Here is a 22,350-nt window from a genome sequence, read left to right on the forward strand (position 1 = left end):
TGAGTCAAGGATGTCAGTCTTGAACTTTATGTCATCCATCACATAACAAAGTGCCATAGTTTAATTCATCTGCTATTCAATGTGGCCATCTTGCATGGTTCATAAAGTTATTAGAAAGAGTGAAGTGAAATAACAGTTAATAAAGGAAGTTGCTTCTAAACTCTTTGGTTCTTTCGGTAAAGTCACGTAGGTAGAAAAAAATAACTAATAAATTACGACGTTTCGATCGCAACACAAGCAATCGTCATCAGGTAGAAAGATACAGCCTTCTTGTTCAGCAGTTCTACGGCTGTATCTTGACGGTTGCTTGTGTTGCGATCGAAACGTCGTAATTTATTATTTCTTTTTTTCTACCTACGTGACTTTACCGAAAGAACCACAGAGTATGGATTCCTGCAGTCACGAAAACTTAAAATCAAGTTGTTTCTAAATGAACGCTTGTTCACTAGGAAGGGTATGTTTTTGCTAATTAATCATTAGATGGTCTCTTTGGATGCAATGGCTTTTGATGGCTGAGTAAGCATATTCACTCCAATGCGAAGCAAGCAAGAGAAAAACACATTTTCTTCACACGATGAGTTTAGCAGAGAATAGCAGTTGAATTTCACAGCGCATCATACAATCAATGTTACAGCTGCTATGATAAACTGCACACGTTGTGGTCAGGATACAGGTCTGCATTATGTTTACTTTTTTTAATTGACCAACGTTAGTAATAGGTTTATACAGCTATTTCAATGCTAAAATCTATGCTAATTCCTTTGTCAAGGCGCTTTGTTTCTTCTCACACAGCTTAAAGGTCGCGATCTGAGCGTGGCTTTGTTCGCTCCAGCGCTGTCCTCCAAACAGTCTCGTCCCTTCACCTGATGAAGGCCGCTTGTGTTGTGGCCGAAACGTCGTGAGAATTTTATTGTGTTAATTCATTAATTCATTATTTTATTCTCATTATATGTGACTTTACTGAAAGAACCAAAGAAGATGAATCCTTGCAGTCACAAAACCTTTAAACTGTGTATTAAGTTAACGTACCACCAATATGCAGGTTAATTACCCCTTTAAAGGCCGTTTGAATATTGATTTTTGTCAATTCAACTTGTATGACAAGTTGGCACAATTTAAAAGTTACCAGCAATGCGGTAAGTGCAAATGTTCTGTTTCCTACGCTTAAGAGTATATTTTAATTTGCAAACATTGCACCGGCGTTCCTTTTCCCACAACGGTCAGCTAAATGCCATGCATCGAGTGCGCACAAATTAAACGTTTGTTCACCTTTTGCACCTCGATCCACAAACTTAAGCAAAGCCGCAGCCACAAAGGTGGGCTCTTTTTGTGCCCAATGTAAGTAGCAGTTGACTCGGATGAAGCTGGTGGCAAGGGTCGGACGATGCACGTTCTTGAAAGTCACCGTGGAAAATATTAAACCCTCTCCCCGTTGCAACTCGATCGATTCATGCCACATCATCTGGCCCGTGGGTAATATTTTCCAGGTTAAGTTCAGCGTTTGGCATTTATCTGCAGGTATTGTGCAGTTGAAGGTGACGGAGTCTCCTTGCCGGACGCTTTGCTCCTTGGGAAAGACTTCGCCTTTGCCGTCATTATTACTCTTAAAAGTGCCTAGGAGATACACGAGTTGTACGGTGTCAGCATCATCATCATCATCATCACAGGAATGTTAACGACTGCGTCAGACCGCATTGTGCCATTTGTGAACATCCATTGCAGTCATTGTCAACCATTATCCATCGAAAATAGAAAATCGGACAATAATGTCTCGTTGATATATCTGTCTCTCCACGGAAGACAAACAAATGTATTTTTACCCACAACCCACCGGCCCCACCGCCTTGTATGAGCGCTTAATTTCAGCAGCAGGGGAGAGACGGATATACAGTGAAGGAAAAAAAGTATTTGATCCCCTGCTGATTTTGTACGTTTGCCCACTGACAAAGAAATGATCAGTCTATAATTTTAATGGTAGGTTTATTTGAACAGTGAAAGACAGAATAAAAACAAAAATGCATAAAAACGCATGTCAAAAATGTTATAAATTGATTTGCATTTTAATGAGGGAAATAAGTATTTGACCCCCTCTCAATCAGAAAGATTTCTGACTCCCAGGTGTCTTTTATATAGGTAACGAGCTGAGATTAGGAGCACACTCTTAAAGGGAGTGCTCCTTATCTCAGCTTGTTACCTGCATAAAAGACACCTGTCCACAGAAGCAATCAATCAATCAGATTCCAAACTCTCCACCATGGCCAAGGCCAAAGAGCTCTCCAAGGATGTCAGGGACAAGATTGTAGACCTACACAAGGCTGGAATGGGCTACAAGACCATTGCCAAGCAGCTTGGTGAGAAGGTGACAACAGTTGGTGCGATTATTCGCAAATGGAAGAAACACAAAAGAACTGTCAATCTCCCTCGGCCTGGGGCTCCATGCAAGATCTCACCCCCTGGAGTTGCAATGATCATGAGAACGGTGAGGAATCAGGCCAGAACTACACGGGAGGTACTTGTCAATGATCTCAAGGCAGCTGGGACCATAGTCACCAAGAAAACAATTGATAACACACTACACCGTGAAGGACTAAAATCCTGCTGCGCCCGCAAGGTCCTCCTGCTCAAGAAAGCACATATACATGCCCGTCTGAAGTTTGCCAATGAACATCTGAATGATTCAGAGGACAACTGGGTGAAAGTATTGTGGTCAGATGAGACCAAAATGGAGCTCTTTGGCATCAACTCAACTCGCCGTGTTTGGAAGAGGAGGAATGCTGCCTAAGACCCCAAGAACACCATCCCCACCGTCAAACATGGAGGTGGAAACATTATGCTTTGGGAGTGTTTTTTCTGCTAAGGGGACAGGACAACTTCACCGCATCAAAGTGACGATGGACGGGGCCATGTACCGTCAAATCTTCGGTGAGAACCTCCTTCCCTCAGCCAGGGCATTGAAAATGAGTCGTGGATGGGTATTCCAGCATGACAATGACCCAAAACACACGGCCAAGGCAACAAAGGAGTGGCTCAAGAAGAAGCACATTAAGGTCCTGGAGTGGTCTAGCCAGTCTCCAGACCTTAATCCCATAGAAAATCTGTGGAGGGAGCTGAAGGTTCGAGTTGCCAAACGTCAGCCTCGAAACCTTAATGACTTGGAGAAGATCTGCAAAGAGGAGTGGGATAAAATCCTTCGTGAGATGTGTGCAAACCTGGTGGCCAACTACAAGAAACGTCTGACCTCTGTGATTGCCAGCGAGGGTTTTGCCACCAAGTACTAAGTCATGTTTTGCAGAGGGGTCAAATACTTATTACCCTCATTAAAATGCAAATCAATTTATAACATTTTGATTTAAAGCTTTCGTGACTGCAGTAATTCATATTCTTAGTTCTTTCGGTAAAGTCACGTTGAAGGGAAACAACAAAATAATAAAAAATATATAAAACAATAAAAATTCTCACGACGTTTCGACCATAACACAAACGGTCGTCTTCAGGTGTGTTGGTTTGCATACATTTATTTATAAACGGTGTATTTATTTATATATATAAAAAACGTTAGCGCCACGCGCAGCGATTTGGCAGTTTATTTAGGACTAGTCCATCTATATTCTGAAAAGAGGAGGGGGGAGACGAATTTTTTTTATGTTGTCTGAAAGCCACTGTAAGCGTGAACAATCAATAAAGACCTGAAATGGTTTATCAAATCTTTCCAATGATTGCTAAGATAGAATCCATCTTCTCGGTTGAAATTGTCTGTGTGCTTGTATATGTGGATAGCCTCATGAACGAATCTCTCATGGTAGCCAGATGGCTTACAAAGAACCTCTGTCTTGGAAAAGTCAATGTCATGTGAGCCTACTGAATTATAACAATGATCTGCCACGCCGAGGTGTTGGTCCTACCGTGTTTAAGGTCTGCTTTGTGTTCACGAATGCGGTCCGAGACATGGCGTTTGGTTTCTCCAATGTAACTACTACCACAGAGGCAACTTAGTTTGTAGACACCAGGGTATTGTATGTCCGGAATCACATCTTTTACAGACGGAACCAGATCACGGATTTTATGTAATGTGTTGAAACGGACCTGGATCTTGTGTTTATTCAAGATTTTGGAGATCTTTTTTGTGATCCCCGCAATGTAGGGTAAAGTGATGGTTTTGAAAGGCTCCTCAAGAGGGTCCTTCTTCATGGTTTGAGTGATAGCTTTGCGGATTGTATAGTCGGAGTAACCATTAGCCTTAAGAGCTTGGTGTACGTGCTTGAGTTCACTGTCTATGTGTTCCTGGTCGGATCTGCATTGGGCTCTATGATACAGAGTCTTGATGAGAGAATTCTTCTGTGATGGATGGTGGTGGGAATCCGGTTTCAGATAAGTATCCGTATGGGTAGCTTTCCTGTAGACAGAGTGGCTCATTGAACCATCAGGTCTCTTTTTAATTAGGACATCCAAAAAAGGTAGCTTGCCATCTATTTCGACTTCCATGGTAAATCTGATGGCTGGGTGTATGGAATTGATGTGGTCGAAGAATTGGTCTAGAGCAGGCCGGCCATGTGGCCAGATGACAAAAGTGTCATCCACGTACCTCTTCCATAAGGTTGGGCGCAGAGTGGCAGTCTGGATGGCGTCAGTCTCAAATTTCTCCATGAAAATGTTAGCTATAACCGGAGATAGGGGGGAGCCCATTGGGGTGCCCTCAGTTTGTTTGTAGAAAGTTCCATTCCAAGTGAAGTATGTATTGGTTAAACAGTGTCTCACCAACACACCTGAAGACAACCGTTTGTGTTATGGTCGAAACGTCGTGAGAATTTTTTATTGTTTTATATATATTTTATTATTTTGTTGTTTCCCTTCAACGTGACTTTACCGAAAGAACTAAGAATATAATTTATAACATTTTTGACATGCGTTTTTCTGGATTTTTTTGTTGTTATTGTCTCTCACTGTTCAAATAAACCTACCATTAAAATTATAGACTGATAATTTCTTTGTCAGTGGGCAAACGTACAAAATCAGCAGGGGATGAAATACTTTTTCTCCTCACTGTATGAAGGTGAAATATCGTTTGCGTATCTATTTTGTAACGATACGAACCAAGATCGATTTATTCCGAGCTAACGTGAGCGGCGATCATCCGTTCAACAAGCCGCACTGACCAAAGCGGTGAAGAATAGTCATGCAAACCACTACAATCTGGAGAGGTGCCTTCGTTCGGCAGCGTATTGACAAAGGCGTGAATATTATTTCGCGAGAGGTGCATTACAAAAACTCAGGACCGTTCACTTTGAGAGTGGCAACTTGACACATTTCGCCATTTTTAAAGAGAATGATCCCGATGTTCGTTTGGCACGGCGGCTGAACGTTGACCAAGGTGACCCCGGAAACGACGGTGCCATTCTCGAATCTCCGCTGCCAGGTCCTGTTTTGGATGCCGGGCACGGAGAAGCTCCAGAATAGTGGCAGTGGCTCGAGGCGGTCGCCACTCGACGAGTCATCGTGAAAGGTGCTCGTGAACGTCACGTTGTCCCCGACCTCCACCATCTGAGAGCCAGGGCGCACAGCGCAAGCCCCGGTATGGTAGGATGGACCTGTGCGAGCGTGTGGGCAGTGTGCGCAGGGCGTACAGCTTAAGAGTGCGAAAGAAGATCAACGTGCGTACATACGCAATACGTGCATTGCTGTACAGGGAGTCCACAAAGATAGGAATCATTTTTACATATGTGTAGTTAGACCTAAGGTTGAACTGCTCAGTTGATATGTCACAATTGTGAGGGAAACTGATATTGCGATAATTGTCATATCACGAAATGTAATATCGAAATATAATGTTGCGACAACCCTACCAATACGACTGAGAGCGACTTTTGAAAAACCCCGACTGAATGTGTGATGATAGGAAAACCATGACACTCCGCTGTCTTGTCGGGTATGTACTTTCACGTATTTTGTTCGGCAGGTGGAGCAAAACAGTCGGACATCATGTCGAACAACACGCGGCACAGAAGCTCCCTGAACGGGCTCCGTGGTGGCGAGATGTTAACTACCTCGCCTGGTAAACAGGACGGTCGTGGGTTCGAACCCAACCCTGACGCCTGCTGTATATTTGGAATTTGCATGTTTTCCCTGTTGTTGCTTGGATATTTCTCCAGGTCCTCCGGTTGTTTCCCCTCCATATTTAGACATATGCCTTGAAAGTATTTAGCTGATATACATTCCACCGTGATAAGCCACTTTGTTGAGCTATCATTTGTGACCAGGTAGCTTCTGAAAGAGAGCTACCGAATAAAATACATATAGTTTATAGTTTAGTTTATAGAACATTCAGCTTCTTTAAGAAGCTCCCAACACATGTCAGAGCTATACAGCACAACGGTGAAAACATGGGCAGCAGGAGTAATACAGAAAAAAAGACGGCTTACCTGAATGTAGGAGACACAAGGCAGCCCAGAGATGGAAGCAGCTCACTGCGTACATTTTCAGCAGCGTCTTCGCCATCTGTGAATGTGTGCCCGAGCACAGTAGATGATGATATGCATTCATATTGCTTGCTCATGCGAGGCCAGTTGTGGTGGTGGGGGGGTCCTGATGTACTGGAATAGTAGCCACACTGGATGAACTAGTCGGTGCGTGTTACTTTTTTTAACCATTGAAAGATAACCGTTGAATTTAACTATATTGGGTGCAGCGGCACGTGCATTGTTTGATATTGTACCGACGACAAAAGTCGAGTCTACTTTCAGGCAAAGCAACACAAGAAATGGGAGTAATAACATTATGTATATCTCTAACCGGGTCACCCCTCCACGCCGCCACCCCCGCCTCCGCAACACAACTCTGGTGTGGCCAAGCAAGCATCGAACAACACGGCCCCGAGAGACATTCAAACCCTCGTCGGATTTAACGATGCTCCAGGGCTCCAGTGCAAAGCAGCATTGAGACTCGAGAGTGGAGTTCCTATATAATTGGTGTGATTGGTATTATCAGTAGTGTATGGTCACTTGTGAACACCGCACACGCCACGTAATATATTCATACCTGTCAACTCATACGGGTTTACCCCGTATTATTGTGCAGGGGAACTGAGTTTTCAGGACGATATGCGGCGTTAATACAGTCTACATTTGTTTCGATTTGTTTGTGTGTCTCCCTTGTGAAGGAACTTTGTAGGATATACGTTGAGATGTATAAGGGCCACGGGGTGGCCAATAAGGTCTGAATTGGTCTGTAATAAGGTAGGCACTGATAAGGGGTGGACAGGTATGTCTATTACTGCCACACACAGAAGGGAAAAAAAACATGGATAATACGTCTATGCAGGGTGTAATAAACAACCTTTAATTAAGGACTGCAGAATACTGTATATGATGTATATATTGTTTAAAATACATATCCAAATGTGTTCAATCGTGTAAGAATGTCAAACTCCACGTGCTGTATCGTTGGGTCCCTTTCTAACAGAGCGCGGTGGCACCGACCGGCTACATACGAATGTCTTATCACTCTTAACAGCGTCACATTACACTAGAGGTCCCCTCCGAGCTCGTCTCATGAGGTTCATCAGCACTGGAAGTCACCGGTGGTGTAAATCAGTTGAACATGGTGGGTCATTTCCCACTCAAACGTCCGTTGAGGCAACGCTCATGCATCTCCTGTTCACAGCCTTCAGGCAAGTGGTGGAAATTCCACATTCCTATGGAGGATGGAGGGGAGGCACAACCAATGTTCACTCTTCCCCCCCCCCCCCCCATCAGACAAAGTGATACTATTTTATCGACCCTGGAGGTATAATGGGGCTGAGTCAACCTGCAACCCGGATTTTAACTCACATGTGCTAGCTGGGCTGTTAAATCAATCGCACGCCGGTAATTCAACACCCCACCGTTATTCCCGCAGCTATAAACACACGCTTAATGTTATAAAATAGATTGATCTTATTTACTCGTAAAGATATTGTGCGCATCGTCGATATATAATACGTTTGTGGTTAAATCGTGCAATTTAATATTTCGTTGCTTTTTTCATAACCACACGAGCCGCACTCGACCAGATAATCTCGTTGATTTTAGCGATGATAGACTGGGTCATTGCTCGTGCCTTGAGTCACGGTGGCGAGATGTTAACTACCTCGCCTGGTATAGAGGAGGTTGTGGGTTCTAAACCCTGACGCCGGTGTATTTGGAGTTTGCGTGTTCTCTCCGGGTCCTGCGTTTTTTTTCCCTCTGCATTTAGAAACATGCGTCTAGAGTATTTGGCTGCTAGAAATTTCCACATGATAAGCCACTTCGTTGAGCTACAATATGTGGCCTGGTCGCTTCTGAAAAAGAGCTATATACTGTAGCTCAGTGGGTCTTATCTGATAAAATAGAAATATCATTAGACTTCTTTTGCCAGTACCAAAATATAATAATAGAGGTTTTCCCCTTTTTTCTGGCAACAAAACTGAAACCTTTTTACGATGATTCATGTCTGCATTAACCACAATACCTGCAGTCAAAATGCAAACAAAAAACATACTATGGTAATATATGCATTGTCCTTGAAACTGATTGGTCCACACCAAGGGACGGCTTTCTTTTGAGCCTCGACCCAATTGGTGCTCGACCAGATGACGCCAAAAGGCGTCACACAGCTCAAAGACAATGCACTATCAAAGTAATGAGGGCTCGGGGTGAGAATCTACATCATTAGACCTCCTTTGCCAGTACCAAAATGTAATAATAGGGTTTTCCCCCTTCTTTTGTTTGCATTTTGACTGCAGGTATTGTGGTTAATGCAGACATGAATCCTTGTAAAAAAAAGTTTCAGTTTTGTTGCCAGAAAAAAAGGGGAAAACCCCTATTATTAAAATAGAAAGTTTCGTTTTTAGAGTCTCAGCCGATGCTGTATTCAACTTGGCACACGTCCCGTGCTTGTGCTGCTGCATTCTTCAATGCTCCATTTGCAAGTCGTGTTAGATAACACCCATCATCTGGTGGCATATAAGCCTAAGAGAAAGGAGGAGGCGTTAACCTTCTGCGGCTCCAGCCTTTGTGGGTCTCTCGCACCTACGAACCACAAGGCCAGCTCTCTTCCCAGTCCGAACTGCTGGCGATGATGATGTACCTGCTGTTATATCGATGAGAACACCGCACCCCCCACCACCACCACCTCCGAGGAACTCCGATTGGGAGCAGCTGCTCCGATAGGTCAGGACAGAGTGCAGAAACCCAGATACACGCGCGCGTGACAATACCGCATTGTATGCGGTGTTGTCACGCGCGTGTGTGTCTGTGTGTCAAATATATGTAAGCCATGTGCTGGAACCAAGTTATGATTTCCTTCATGGGTCGGGAGATGAAAAGCAGTATCGGCCTCATCATCATCTGCCATGGTCAATCCACTGTTGGTTGAAGGCCTCCTCAAACCGCCACCTCCTCCAGCATAAACATCCACCCAGCACCTGCACACAAGCCATGTCTTCAGTGGACACCCTCTCAGAGGAGTTCCATTCCTTGGCTGCTCGTCACTCTTCTGGACCATCGGCCTCCATCCCTTCAGCGATATGTTCCGCCCAACATCCTTTTAAAATATTAAACGTGACTGCCTGATAAGATCTTTTCTATGTGGCAAACATCGGGTTCATCTTCTTTGGTTCTTTCGGTAAAGTCACGTAGAATGAGAATAAAATAATAAATTCTCATTCTACGTGACTTTACCGAAAGAACCAAAGAAGATGAATCCTTGCAGTCACGAAAGCTTTAAATCGAAACATCGGGTTGTCACGTCTTTATTTCCACAGGATTATTCTCTTATTCTTAGCTCTTTCGGTAAAGTCACGTTGGTTTTTTCACACCTGATGACGACCGTTTGTGTTATGGTCGAAACGTCGTGAGAATTTTTATTGTTTTATATATATTTTATTGTTTCCCTTCAACGTGACTTTACCGAAAGAGCTAAGAATATGAATTACTGCAGTCACGAAAGCTTTAAATCAAAAGATCATTCTCTTGTTGAGGCAACAGTACACTTAAATTCCAGATTTTTTTGTCAGCTGAATAATAACACACCACTCAAGGCAATGCGTTGACATGTAGTTCTCCTCTCTGCGAGACTCTTATTCCCATGATATGTCCTCATTTTTGTGCCCGAGATGTCAAGCCTTTGAACTCCTCGATGAAATACATCAGCGTACATTATACTATAATGTATTAGAGCAGTGATATCTTACCAACATCTTTAAATTTATTAGCTCCTTATACACGTGACTGTGAAGGAATCCGTAATGGCAGAACCATTTTTTTTAAACTGTGTTGGTAGTGGTGCAAAGGACAAACAGAAAAAATGAAAAGAAAAATCCATGATCAGGGACATTTCAGGCAATGGCCCTTCAAAGGGCAAGAATGGTCATTATTATTTTCTCCTTTTAGGGTTAGTGTTATTGATGGATGTGTTAAGTTGACTGAAATTATAACAGTGAGTATGGATTAATACAGAAAAAAATGTCGCCTAATTATGTTATCTACGGCAGTACGACACTTCCCATGATTTAATTTTTTTAATGACCTTTGGTTATTTTATTTGAAACGTAAATGCGTTTATTAAACAGTATATAACAATGCATATTAATTTAAAAGGGCTTAATTAATACTAATACTCTTAAAATGGAAAACACTTCAACCTGTCAATTAAAAACTATTTAACTGTAATGTTTTTTTTTTAAATGTCCCACATTTTCTCTGGGCTCCACATTGCATTGTGAAAGTCAATCGATCACGTCTGCTCTCTCTGTTCACAAAAATAACCATTTTACACAAGGACAGCTTTTATTATATATATGGTTTCATGTTCTAAGCCAATGGTATTCGTGCAAGTAGTGAATATACTTGTATATATTGTGAGATTATTTCATGTGATTTGTCTCGGAAAAAATTATATCAATTGAATTTAGAAGGGCAAAGGTGCAGCACAGCAATTATTTGGTCACCACTACTGGTAGAAGGGCCTTTGCTGGAGGGAGTTCTAGAAAAAAACCTCTTTCGTGCGTATTGTGGTCTACTCCTCCACACTGATTAGATATCTTGGAACATTTATAATCTGAGTACTTGTGAATGTTGTAGATTTGCTCTTCAACAATTCGTTACTGTACTAGTAACGAATTGGCATGTATTCTGTTTAGGTGACAACCCTTACTAATTGGCTGTGTCGGGTGGTGGTGGGTTTAACGACACATTTTTATTTACGCGATTTAACCCCAACAAAACGATGTTATGAACATAAGACTGTTCAAAATCCCTCTCTTGACACAAAGCATAAACTGATGCATAAGGGTTGTAAAATAAATATAATCAGATGTGGTGTGAAGATATTTACGTGTGTGGGAAGTAGGCTTACCACCTCTGAGGTACATATCATGGGAAGAAGTATATATCATGATTCCAGAGGAGGGGAAAACTACGTGTGAGTTGAGTGCTATTACTAATTGAGTGTTATTATCCCAAACAGCTGGGGGAGGGGGGGGGGGTTCGTTGATGACTGCTTGCCATTTTGGGCCTTTGGGCTCAGCAACTGTGTTAAAAAAAATACATCTCAAAAAGAGGATGAGCAATGTTTTCCATGGGCCAGAGCAGAAATCGGTACCACCAAAGGTGGCACGACTTTCCTCGTACCGACGTGTCTTCATGGCTAATACAAGTGAATCACGTACTTGATAACTCAGTTGCTCCGAACGATTATCACACGATTTACTGAACCAGTTAAAGTAATGCCACCTCAGGTGGTACCAACAAATGTGACATCTGTTTCGAACCAATGGGTTGCAACCAGGACAGGTTGCAACCCACGTGGGGAAGCACTGAGTTGAACATTTGAGAATAAAATGGACAGGTGCAGACAATTCAAGAGATTAAATAACTCCCCCTCTGCTATTGTTCGTAGAAATGTTTGCACATGTCCATTGTTGTTCTCCGATTACCATCAGCTCTTCTTTGTTCTGTTTGCCATTTTGATTGAACTGTTCAATAAGAGCAGCCTGAATTATTTATGGACCACATGTTAAAATATTACGAATTATATCCGAGCCAAAATGGAAGAGAAGGTACAGGACGCAATATTGAAAAATACAGAAATACAATCACAATGTAACTAAATCGTCCAGTTTCACACTCACAAGAATGCATGTTTCCACTCTGCTCAAAACATTACACAAATTATCTCAAACAATATATTAAAAAATACTCGGTGCAAGCTTCAACTTGCACTTTCATTTCAAAGATAAGTCATATTTATCATCGTGTGTGCAACTCTTAAGGTAAGTAACAAAAATATTATTTACAAATTGTTGTATGTGTGAAGTTTAGAAGTATGTGAAATCAACAAGTGCTTGGACAATATAAACAATTGTAATGTTGTTTATTAACTAGTCTCTTATATACAACATATATGTATAGAATTCTGATACTCTTATTAAAAGACAAAATTGTGCTGGAAATTAATAAAGGTGAGCACTTATATTAACATTATCACAGTGTCCCCAGTGATTGAACTTACACTCGAAAGTCCTGCACTCAAATCCATATTTACAGTTTTCACAACTAACACGTCGCTCACTATGCAACCTGAATGTAACATTGTTCACATAAATCAGTCTTAACTGCCATCAGACCACACAAACGCCTGGTCAGTCAATGAAGGTAAAAAAACGACCGCAAGCTGCTATCGTTTGTATTGTCTTATCTATTTTTTTTTTAAAACAGTAAGGTGACAGAATTGTTCCAGATGCTGCCGTCCCTCTTTTGGCATTGTCCAAGGGGTTATAAAAATCAAATCACGCTCAATGCAGCCCGTTGGTGTAAATGCCATTCGGGGGCAGGTGATAGGCAGGGTCTTGTGGCTGATAACTAAAAACGTTGTAGGGCAGCAGAGTTTCACGACGCCCAGTCCAAACGGTGGCCGGCACCTCCAGGCCACCACCGCTCACGCCACCGTCCATCACTCCCGCGCCGCCGCTGTCATCAACGTCGAGGGCGGGGCGGCCCTGTGGCAACGCGTTCGAGTTGTTATTCCGCTGTAGAGTGAACGGGTGTGCACCGGCGGGCAGTGAGCTTGCGAGGCCACCGCCGTCGCCCCCACCGCCACTCGAGGCCTCGGTGGGGTTGATCGCAGCCTTGACATCGCTGTTCTCGTAGACGTGCATCTCCGGGCCCCAGCGAGTCGGCGCTGAGGCCGGGAGCCTCACGCCTCCCGGTGGTCCCGGCGCCCCGCCGATGTCAGACATCGCGTCGTGCTGCGAATACTGTGCCCAGCTCGGCAGTTGGGTGCGTGTTGATGCGACGCTGGCGGCGGTTGCGCGTAGCTGCTCCAGAGCCAACAGCTTGGCAGGGAGAGGCAGTGCGCGGGAAGGCAAGGGCGCCTCTGGAATCACTTTGGTCGTCTCGCCTCCACCCTTGGTGCCAAGTCCGTGGCTTGTGGGCAGATGTGCGGGAACGGTGGTTGTGTAACCGCCGTCGAAATCCAGCGCTTTCTCCAGCAGATGCCCTTGCAGTTTCCAGCCGCAATCCACCGTGATTTCTGAAAACGTCTCCGTCTCGCGGACGTCCGGCGATGACGATAGAGTGATTCTCAGGAATCCTTGCAGGCTCTCGGGCTGGGGGCATAAATAATGATGAACATTAACGGGTGGACAACAGCACAATACACTGTTCGTGCAATAATGGCATCGTCAACACATTGTCTATAAATGAGAACTAAATTGGCCGATTGGTGATGCAGTACTCGGAGCACTGTGCCGTGAAGCCAGTGGTGGAAATTCTATATTCCTCTAGTAGGCGTGCGTATATCCATAAGACAACCGCTGTTTACTTTCCTGGTTGGGAACTCAACGTTATACTAAAGATGTGTCCATATTGGATCATATTACGAGAGTTAAAGTGCCCCCCCCCCTGCCCCGATCCCCATAGCAGATGGATAGGCAGAGCTAATCTAATGCATGGACACTTTCCATCTTAGTTGGAAAGCATTAGAAATAAACACACGAGAACTTTTGCCAAACAGGTGCCTTCATAGGACCAACCCCCAGATTTGGAACAGCGCATGAAATCGAGCAACATGAAGCACAGCGGCTAGGCCAATGTACGCCTCATGCTATAAAAACTTAGAAAATACCCAACTGCACTATATTTGTTTCATTTGAACTGTGCAATACAGTACCTTGCTGAAGTCAATGTCCCTTGCCCAGCTGCAGTTCTTGGGATCCGGAACTTTGTGAAAAAATACATGCTTCATTCTGTGAAAACACAAATGTGCAATCCACGGGCAATCGAGGCAATGTTTAATTTCAAATGGTGACCACAAATAACTATGTAAAATCTTTCTCAGGCTCTTGTTTTGTCCTTGGATAATATTCTCATGTCTTGGTGTATTGTCGAGCCTGCATTGCTCTTCCACAATGTATTTTCTTTGCAATTATGGATCTGAGTGATTAATTTGCTATTATCTAAAATACCCCATTTGTTGTACTGCATTCGAGGCGAGGTGTAGAATATGATGATGCAATGACGGAACCATGTGTGCTGCTATTGTGTGGATGCAAAGGCCTGCCGAAGGGACATCAGAAATTGGCCTGTGACTTGAATCGTGTCGGGTCGTTTTCTAGCACAATGTGGTGCACTGCTAACCGGAAAAAGTTCGGAATGGATTATTTTTGTCCCATAAAACGATACTGAAAAGTAACCACACGCGGTTATATTCCATTGCATGCCTGGGAGATAAAAATGTGAAGATAAAATAGAATTTCAGAAAGAGCATTATCCATCATCATCATCATCCATCGTGATATATCCACTGCTGGATGAACGCCTCCATAAGCCGTCATCATCTCCCACAGTCTTGCAATGCAATCATCCATCTATCTCCTCTGTATGAGCTGCATTCATCATCGCTCTATCTTTGCGATGGGCATTCTCTTGTTCCCTCCTTTGACTGCCATTAATTCGTTATGCTCGATCATTGCTCGATATTTCTTCTCGCAGAATGTCCTGCCCAAACCCACTGACTTTATTCCATTTATTTAAATGAAACTTTCTATTTTACCGGGTATAGCCCACTGAGCGAATAGCTACTTTTTTAGAGGTGATCTGGCGACACGTGAAAGTTAAACGAAGTCGCTTATTATCTATCATACGTGAGAGTTTATAGTGGCAGCCAAATATGTAATCTAAATGCATGTTATTCTTGGTTCTTTCGGAAAAGTAAAAATATATTTTTTATTATTTTATTGTTTCCCTTCTACGTGGTGACTTTACCGAAAGAACCAAGAATATGAATCCCTGCAGTCACGAAAGCTTTAAATCAAAATTTAAATGTATGTTTTTCATTGCAGAGGGAAAAACTGGAGGAAAATCCACAATACCACCACAGGGAGAAAATAGGCGGACTACAAATATACACGAGTCCTTGTGGGGATCGAACCCACGACCTCCTGCTTAGGAGTCAAGGGAGACATCTCCTCACAACAAACAATGCGATGTCTCTAACTTTAATTTCATTGCGAAAAATTTGTATTCGTTTCTTGCAATTTCTACCCTCTGTTATCACCGTGGGAGATACAACAACAAGAAGCATAAACCATCATTTAAACTCCAGTCATCCTCGCAGCGGCTTCTGGCCACTTTCAGATGCGCTTCTGCGGCCATCTGAAACGCTCTTCCTTCCGATACTAGGAAGCCACTGGAGCTATGCAACTTTTGAATCTAGATTTCAAACTAATTTCTTTAGAACTGCTTTTTGTGTTGAGTTTGTTGTCCTTCCTTGCACCTCCAATCAGCACGATTGTGCTACATACAGCGAGAAATAGGTTCAACATACATACATGTGTTGGGGACTCAGAGGTGCCTGGCCAGTAAATCATCACCTGAGGCAAAAGCCATGGGCAGATATCATTAGACTCAGAGATGCTTGGCCAGTGAGTCATCTTTGGGGGCAAAGCCCTGGGCAAGAATTGACTAATTCAGAGCGAGATAAGAGAAGGGAGCTTGGGGTGCGGAGCGCTGAAGCGTGGCGTGTTACCTGCCGTATGACCGGGGACGTTAACTGTGGGTCATCTAATGAAGAGACCCTTTGCGGAACACGGTGTGAGCTGAATTCTTTCATATACATACATACATAATGAGTTGGTCTTTCTGGAAATAATGACTCAGGTAGCTGTCTCTGGCTTAGTGGTGTGGGACCCCTGGTGTAGAATGAGCTATACATGTTGAACTTCTTTTGCACCATACGTAGACAATTGTATGTAGCTAACCGTGCTTATCGACATCAAATGAGCCTCTCTAAGAGACCAATGTACCCACAACAGGGTAGCGGGGTCCTGGGAAATATGTTGATTAATAAAGGCTGATAATCACCAAGGAGACCATTGGAATCCATAAATAATATAGGTTTTTGGGTTAGCTCACGTAAATATATTAATGTGTCGTTAAAACCCGCCACCACCCGACACAGCCAACTAGTAAGGGTTGTCACGTAAACAGGACATGCCAATTCGTCACTAGCACAGCACACCGGTGTGTTGGAGAGCCAAGCCACAACATTTACAATCTGAGCACGACGTTTCGCCAGTAATTACAAGTAGATTAATCAGGCGACAGCCAGATTTGTGAAGAAGTCTAACTGTTTCGTTCCTTATATAGAGGCGTAAATCTGTTGACCACCCTCCTGCGCTCTTGCACAATGAGTGTGGGGGGGGGTTACTAAGGCAACGTACATTATGTGCATTATGCGAGCCCTTTGAACTTGTCCTTCCTGTCTATTGTGCGTATTAAAATAGCCAACGGTAATCCCTCTTGAAGTACTTCAGTTATAATGTACGTTGCCTCAGTAACTCCCACCCCCCACATTGTGCAAGAGCGCAGAAGCGTGGTCACCGCATCTACGCCTCTATATAAGGAACGAAACAGTAAGACTTCTCCACAAATCTGGCTGTCGCCTGATTAAGCTAGTTGTAATTACTGGCGAAACGTCGTACTCAGATTGTAAATGTTGTGGCTTGGCTCTCCAACAGACCGGTGTTGCTGTACTAGTGACGAATTGGCCACGTTCTGTTTACGTGACAACCCTTACTAGTTGGCTGTGTCGGGTGGTGGCGGGTTTTAACGACACATTTATATATTTACGCGATCTAACCCAATAACTTCTATGGACGATATTGGTCGCGAAAGCCTACGTGTTAAACTGGAATTCATAAACACTGTGGAAGGAATGTTTGCATCTAGAGACATGTTCCAACCACATATCACTACAATGTGATATAAATATGGCAGGTTTGGGTATGCCGTCTAAATTTGTATTTTTATATCTTGAATTTAAACTCTTATTTCCACTCACTCCATTAATTGATTCTGCTTTGCCACATGCTCTTGCATTTTTTTTCAGAAAAGAACTGCTAAGAGTCGAGTGTTGCCACCTCCGAGGTAAAACGAATTGGGGAATATCATGGGAAAACGATTATCTTGCAATACTAGAAGAGGGGAGAACTACGTGTAAATGCATTGTCTGGAGTGGTGTATCAACACATAATCGACAAATACAAATTAGGCTTTTATAATGTCCCGGCAAGACGTTCAGATTTCTCAGAAAAGCCTCCTCAAAAAAGGGGACTTCCTCGGAAAACCAGGAAAGGTGGCAACCCCACACGAATCCAATGCTCTGGCGAGTTACCTGGCTGGGACGATGACGATGCAGATGCATGTGATGATCCCACCGGACAGAAGCAATAGACCGGCAATGAGCATCATGATGAAAACGAATTCACGGAAACCTGCCCAATAGAACAAACATACAGGCAAAAAATCGCACTCCTGTGATCTTCAGAATGACAAGCTTTTAAAGGTAAAGGAGCAGCACTCCAATTGCTTGCTCATCTCACTGCTACCAGAAGGGTTTCTGTTAGAGTGAGCTGAAGAGAAGCCTTTTATGCTGGGCAAAATTATGTATGTACGTTGAACTTCTTTCGCACCCTACGTAGCCAACCGTGCAAATCAAATGTCCTGGAAGAGGTGGTATTATCTACACTTTGCACCACGACACACGACCTGACAATTCACTGTGGTTGCACATCGAATTGGCAAACTCTGGATTGCAAGTCCATTGCTAACTGTTACATCATGGCAGCATCCTGCGTAGCTTTACATTTTACAAAAAAAATTGTCTTCACTCACAGAGAGTCTCAAGGCACTTTGACCAGAATTTAATGATTACATCAAGCAATGTAGGACCTACTATTAGTGAAATTAAATGTAAAAGTTATTCTTCATCTGTGCTATGGCAGCACACAATCACTTATATTCTACATCATCATCACATTATTAAGTATCACCATTGTCATCATTGATATAACTACAAATTCCACCACCGAATTCATGATGATCATCATCACCATCTTCGTCTCCTTCATCACCATGATCATCATCATCTGCACAAGTCACACACAGGTCTCGGCACTGAGGAAACTATTTCAGGTCAGTTTTACATAAGACAGTGAGAATATAACAATTTGTAATGCACAGTTTGTGTTCATATATAGAGGGAGATAATGATTTTGAGGCAAAGGAACCACAATCAAGTGGTAAGGAGGCTAGAACTGGTGCCAACAATTGCCCAAGCACTGTTGTCTTATATTTGGTTGTTTGGCCAAACTCCATATTTGGTTGTTCAGCAAACTCCATGAACTTTCATGCACCATTTCCTTTGATCGATGTCTAATGGGAATCACCAGATGGTTGCAAGGCTCACATTGCCAATGCTAGCAACCTGTTCTGGAGTTGCAGATGTAACTGAAATGACTGGGGTACAGACAGGAATCACTGTTGGCGATAGCAAAGAGGAACAAGGTGAGACAGCTGGCCGTGTCAGCAGTGCAGCAATGGAGGTCGGCCACGAAGCAGCTGAACAATGAATGTAGCGACTTGGATGGTGAGGCCAGTGGCAGAAATTGTGCAGATCGCGAAAGAGTACAAGCGGTGGAGAGAGTTTATTGCAAAACGCACCACTGGTGCCCCTACAATTCCTCTCAGGGCCCTCATAACCTCACGGTTAACAGACTGATCACGATGATGATGATGATGATATTGAGTGCACTCAATGTTAAAATTCTCAAGGCACTCTAAATGCAAACCCAAAAACCTCCCCGCACCCCGTCTGCACCTCTGTCATCCTCCCCGATGGTAGATAGTTAAATATTTCTGTAAATCAGAGAGACAGCCCTGGCTGAAATGATACCATGAGGGCACTACCCAGGGCACTGCTCTGCAATGCCGGAACACTGTCGTGCTCACTTACCTGTGACGGCCTTGCTTGTGAGGCTGCGTGGGCCCTCTCCGGCTGAAGTGACAGCTGCCACCTGAAGCTCGTACTCAGTGTTGGGCTCCAGCCCTTCTAGGCGGTGGCTGCTTATGCATGTGCCCTCCACTGGCGATGTGCAGGGCACCAGCACTGAAAACAGAGGCAGCGGAACAAAATTATTTTCGGGGTGGGGGGCAGGCGAAGTGTTTTGGGGGGTAGTCAATGATGGTTGGACATATGTGAAAAATAGCTTCGATGCTCATCGGATTTATCCAGGATAAATACAGATTCTGATTGAGGTGGAGCAGAGGAGGCAAGGCGGGTGGGAATTGCTACAGAAATTATTATTTGAATACTGACATAAACACAGAGATATATAGATAAGCACACACACACTTACAGAGAGACATGAAAACAGATGCTAGACAGATACAGGGAGACAGACAGATACAAAGAGTTACATGCAGAACGAGACACACATAGATAGACACACACAGACATAGATACAAACACGCATGCAGAGACACAGAGACACGTGCAGGAAGATACATAGACACACACATATGCAGAAAACAATAAACTCTTATCCATCATATTCTGTATCCGTCGTTTTTGTCTATCCTCCATATTCATTGAATACACAAAGTAACTTTCTGTTCTCATTTAGTAAAAAGCGAAGGTGGCAGGGGCTGGCAAGGGGAAGTTACGAAGGGGTGGGAGGTGGGCGTGGAGGGTGGGGTGTGCTGTTATCATTGGTGTTTCTTTTCAGTTGAGTTATCCTTTGGGTGAGAGGCTAGAAGAGGGTTTGTCGTAAAAGGGGCATATATTTGGTCGATAACCTTTAGATGTTGATGCTTATCTCACGAATGGGGTGCTCTGACGTTGCTCGACCGGTGCAGGGCAGGGGGGGACTCGTGTAATTTCAAGTTGTGTAGAGTTTTTATCTCGGTAGTTGAACATTCTGAGAAAGGGTTGGGCTAATTCCATTGCATATGGTAGCTGTACTGGGTTTCATGGGCTCATTCTATCCGGCAAGGATGCTATACACTCCTGAAATGTTGTTAACTGGGCTTGGCTCATGCAGTTACTGTATGAAGAAACGTCGTCGTGTGTGGCAGATGGCCTTTTTTTCACATTTATTTATTGTGTTCCTAATGTCCAGGTAAGCTTGTGCTGACGGGGAATTTTGCCATTTTGGTCCGTTTAGCTCATGGGGGCAGGAAGCCACGAACAAGCTGGAAGGCCGCCAGAAACTGACACTGCCGATTATTACTCAAGCTCTTTGATGTGCCAGGAGGTGGGGGGGGGGGGGTCATTGCTCTGTATAAACCCAATGGAGTAATTTTCATTTACATTTCCAAATTTGCCAAATTTGGACTATGAAGCTGTAACACAGTGGCCTGTTCTTTGCCGAAAGATATCTCACGGGATCTTTAAACGTCCTCTGTGAAGCAGATGGCAGGTAGTTTTTTTAAAACGGTTAATACACCCGCAGGATTCATTGCTGGATTTGAACGGTGAGGATGGCATGAATACCGAATATGCTAAATTATTGTGATTAATTATTATAAGATGCTAAGCCATTAGTGGTAACTGAGGCTTGTGGGTGGTATAGTGTAACTCACAAGTTTGTATGAATTGGCGGACAAACCAACATTTCTCCAGGAGAAAACCTCATTATTTGGTGTTTTCTGTCTCAAACTCTGATCCACTCTACCTCTCAGGCTTCTCTCTGTGCTGCGAAGTAGGGCAATTGCCCGAAATGTCGCCTATTATGAACTTTTCCTTGCAAGCAGCTGGTATTGACAAATGTGTTGACATTTTTTGGAACTCTTTCTGATACTTTTCTGGCTTCCAAAGTGATAGCATTTGCGATGGATTGATGTTGTTGCGCAATACCTATGACAATAATTACTGTTCTGGTATTGTGCTCTTAAAAAATCCGGTCTTGTTTTAATTTAATGGCAGGATGCTTCTGTAATTTAATTGTGATAGCTTCAGTAAGGATCTTGTCGTCTGCGTTTAGAGGAGATATTGCTCCCAATATTTTTTTGTAATGGTCTGGTGGAGTGTTCTGTTTGTGCATTGCCGATTTACAGGTTTCAGTGAGTCAGGAAGTATTTTTTCCGCATATAGCCCGCATACGCATATAACCCGCAGACGCATATACCCCGCAAAAATAGAGTTTTGTGTAAAACAAATTTCAGATCGCCCGCACCTCCATATACCCCGCATGTATTCATATCTTTAACGTCGTTACCGCAGCTTAATTCCATCATATTAATACAAATTTTACATTTGTAATACATTCCACTATCAGTTGTTAACATTAAAATCATAACGTGCACAAAGACAACAAACTAACCGGAAACGAGTGAACTTAAAACAGTAAATAAGTAACAAAAGTAAATATCCAATAAATAAGTAACACATAACTGGTAGATAAGTAAGTAAGAGTACTGTTAGGCTGACCAGCATTCGACCTCATCATATTACAGCTACTGGACCGGTAGTTACCCCTGTACAGTTTTAGCACTGGTAGATTGCACACTGCGCAGACAATAGCGGCACTACGGTAACGCCATTGCCTCCTGGCAACAAAGGCATTGGAAGTTTGAACCAAAGCTCATGGTCGCGACTGTATAGTGCTCAGCCAATAGCAGCGGCCTAAGGTGCTCAGCAATTATGATTCCGCGTCTGGTAAACACTTGTTAAGGCCCTTCCCATTGTGCAATCCGTAGCCTCAGCTGAAACTTTCGCACCCCCCTACAGCCACTGAAAGTATTACGGTAAACAAAGCGCACCCACTTCAAACATTGTCGTTTCATTGTACAAACAATTCGAATAATTTAAAACGTGATAACATGTGCAATATTAGTGTGAGTGGTTTATTCAGGAGTGCTTTAGTCAAAAGTAAGTGTTGCATAGTGGATAGTCCTACCATGAAACAATTTAACGAGCTATGACATGTCATACGTGTAAAATATTTTTGGGATAGCCCACACCACCATATACCCCGCAGGGTCTTGTTTTGTTAGTAAA

General features: G+C 43.3%; 1 protein-coding gene and 1 long non-coding RNA gene across 2 annotated transcripts in view; both read right to left on the minus strand.

The window, feature by feature from the left end:
* Positions 1-18: 18 nt before the first annotated feature.
* LOC142929833 (uncharacterized) lies at positions 19-6,976 on the minus strand. Its single transcript, XR_012945985.1, has 3 exons — positions 6,417-6,976; positions 5,274-5,585; positions 19-1,614 (listed from the first exon to the last, which is right to left on the minus strand). It is a non-coding gene; the product is annotated as an uncharacterized LOC142929833 (long non-coding RNA).
* Positions 6,977-9,747: 2,771 nt separating this feature from the next.
* The window catches only part of LOC116948921 (interleukin-31 receptor subunit alpha-like), a 38,037-nt gene continuing 25,434 nt past the window's right edge, over positions 9,748-22,350 (minus strand). The window contains exons 13-16 of the mRNA XM_032966187.2: positions 19,306-19,458; positions 17,686-17,785; positions 14,182-14,257; positions 9,748-13,618 (exon numbers count right to left, since the gene is read on the minus strand). Coding sequence (XP_032822078.1) covers positions 12,806-13,618; positions 14,182-14,257; positions 17,686-17,785; positions 19,306-19,458 — 1,142 coding nt within the window. The 3' untranslated portion in view covers positions 9,748-12,805. The remainder of the gene's footprint in view (positions 13,619-14,181; positions 14,258-17,685; positions 17,786-19,305; positions 19,459-22,350) is intronic.

This window comes from Petromyzon marinus, chromosome 35, assembly GCF_048934315.1.
Source record: "Petromyzon marinus isolate PM22_M1 ecotype Great Lakes invasive population chromosome 35, UKy_Petmar_22M1.pri1.0, whole genome shotgun sequence".
NCBI lineage: Eukaryota > Metazoa > Chordata > Hyperoartia > Petromyzontiformes > Petromyzontidae > Petromyzon > Petromyzon marinus.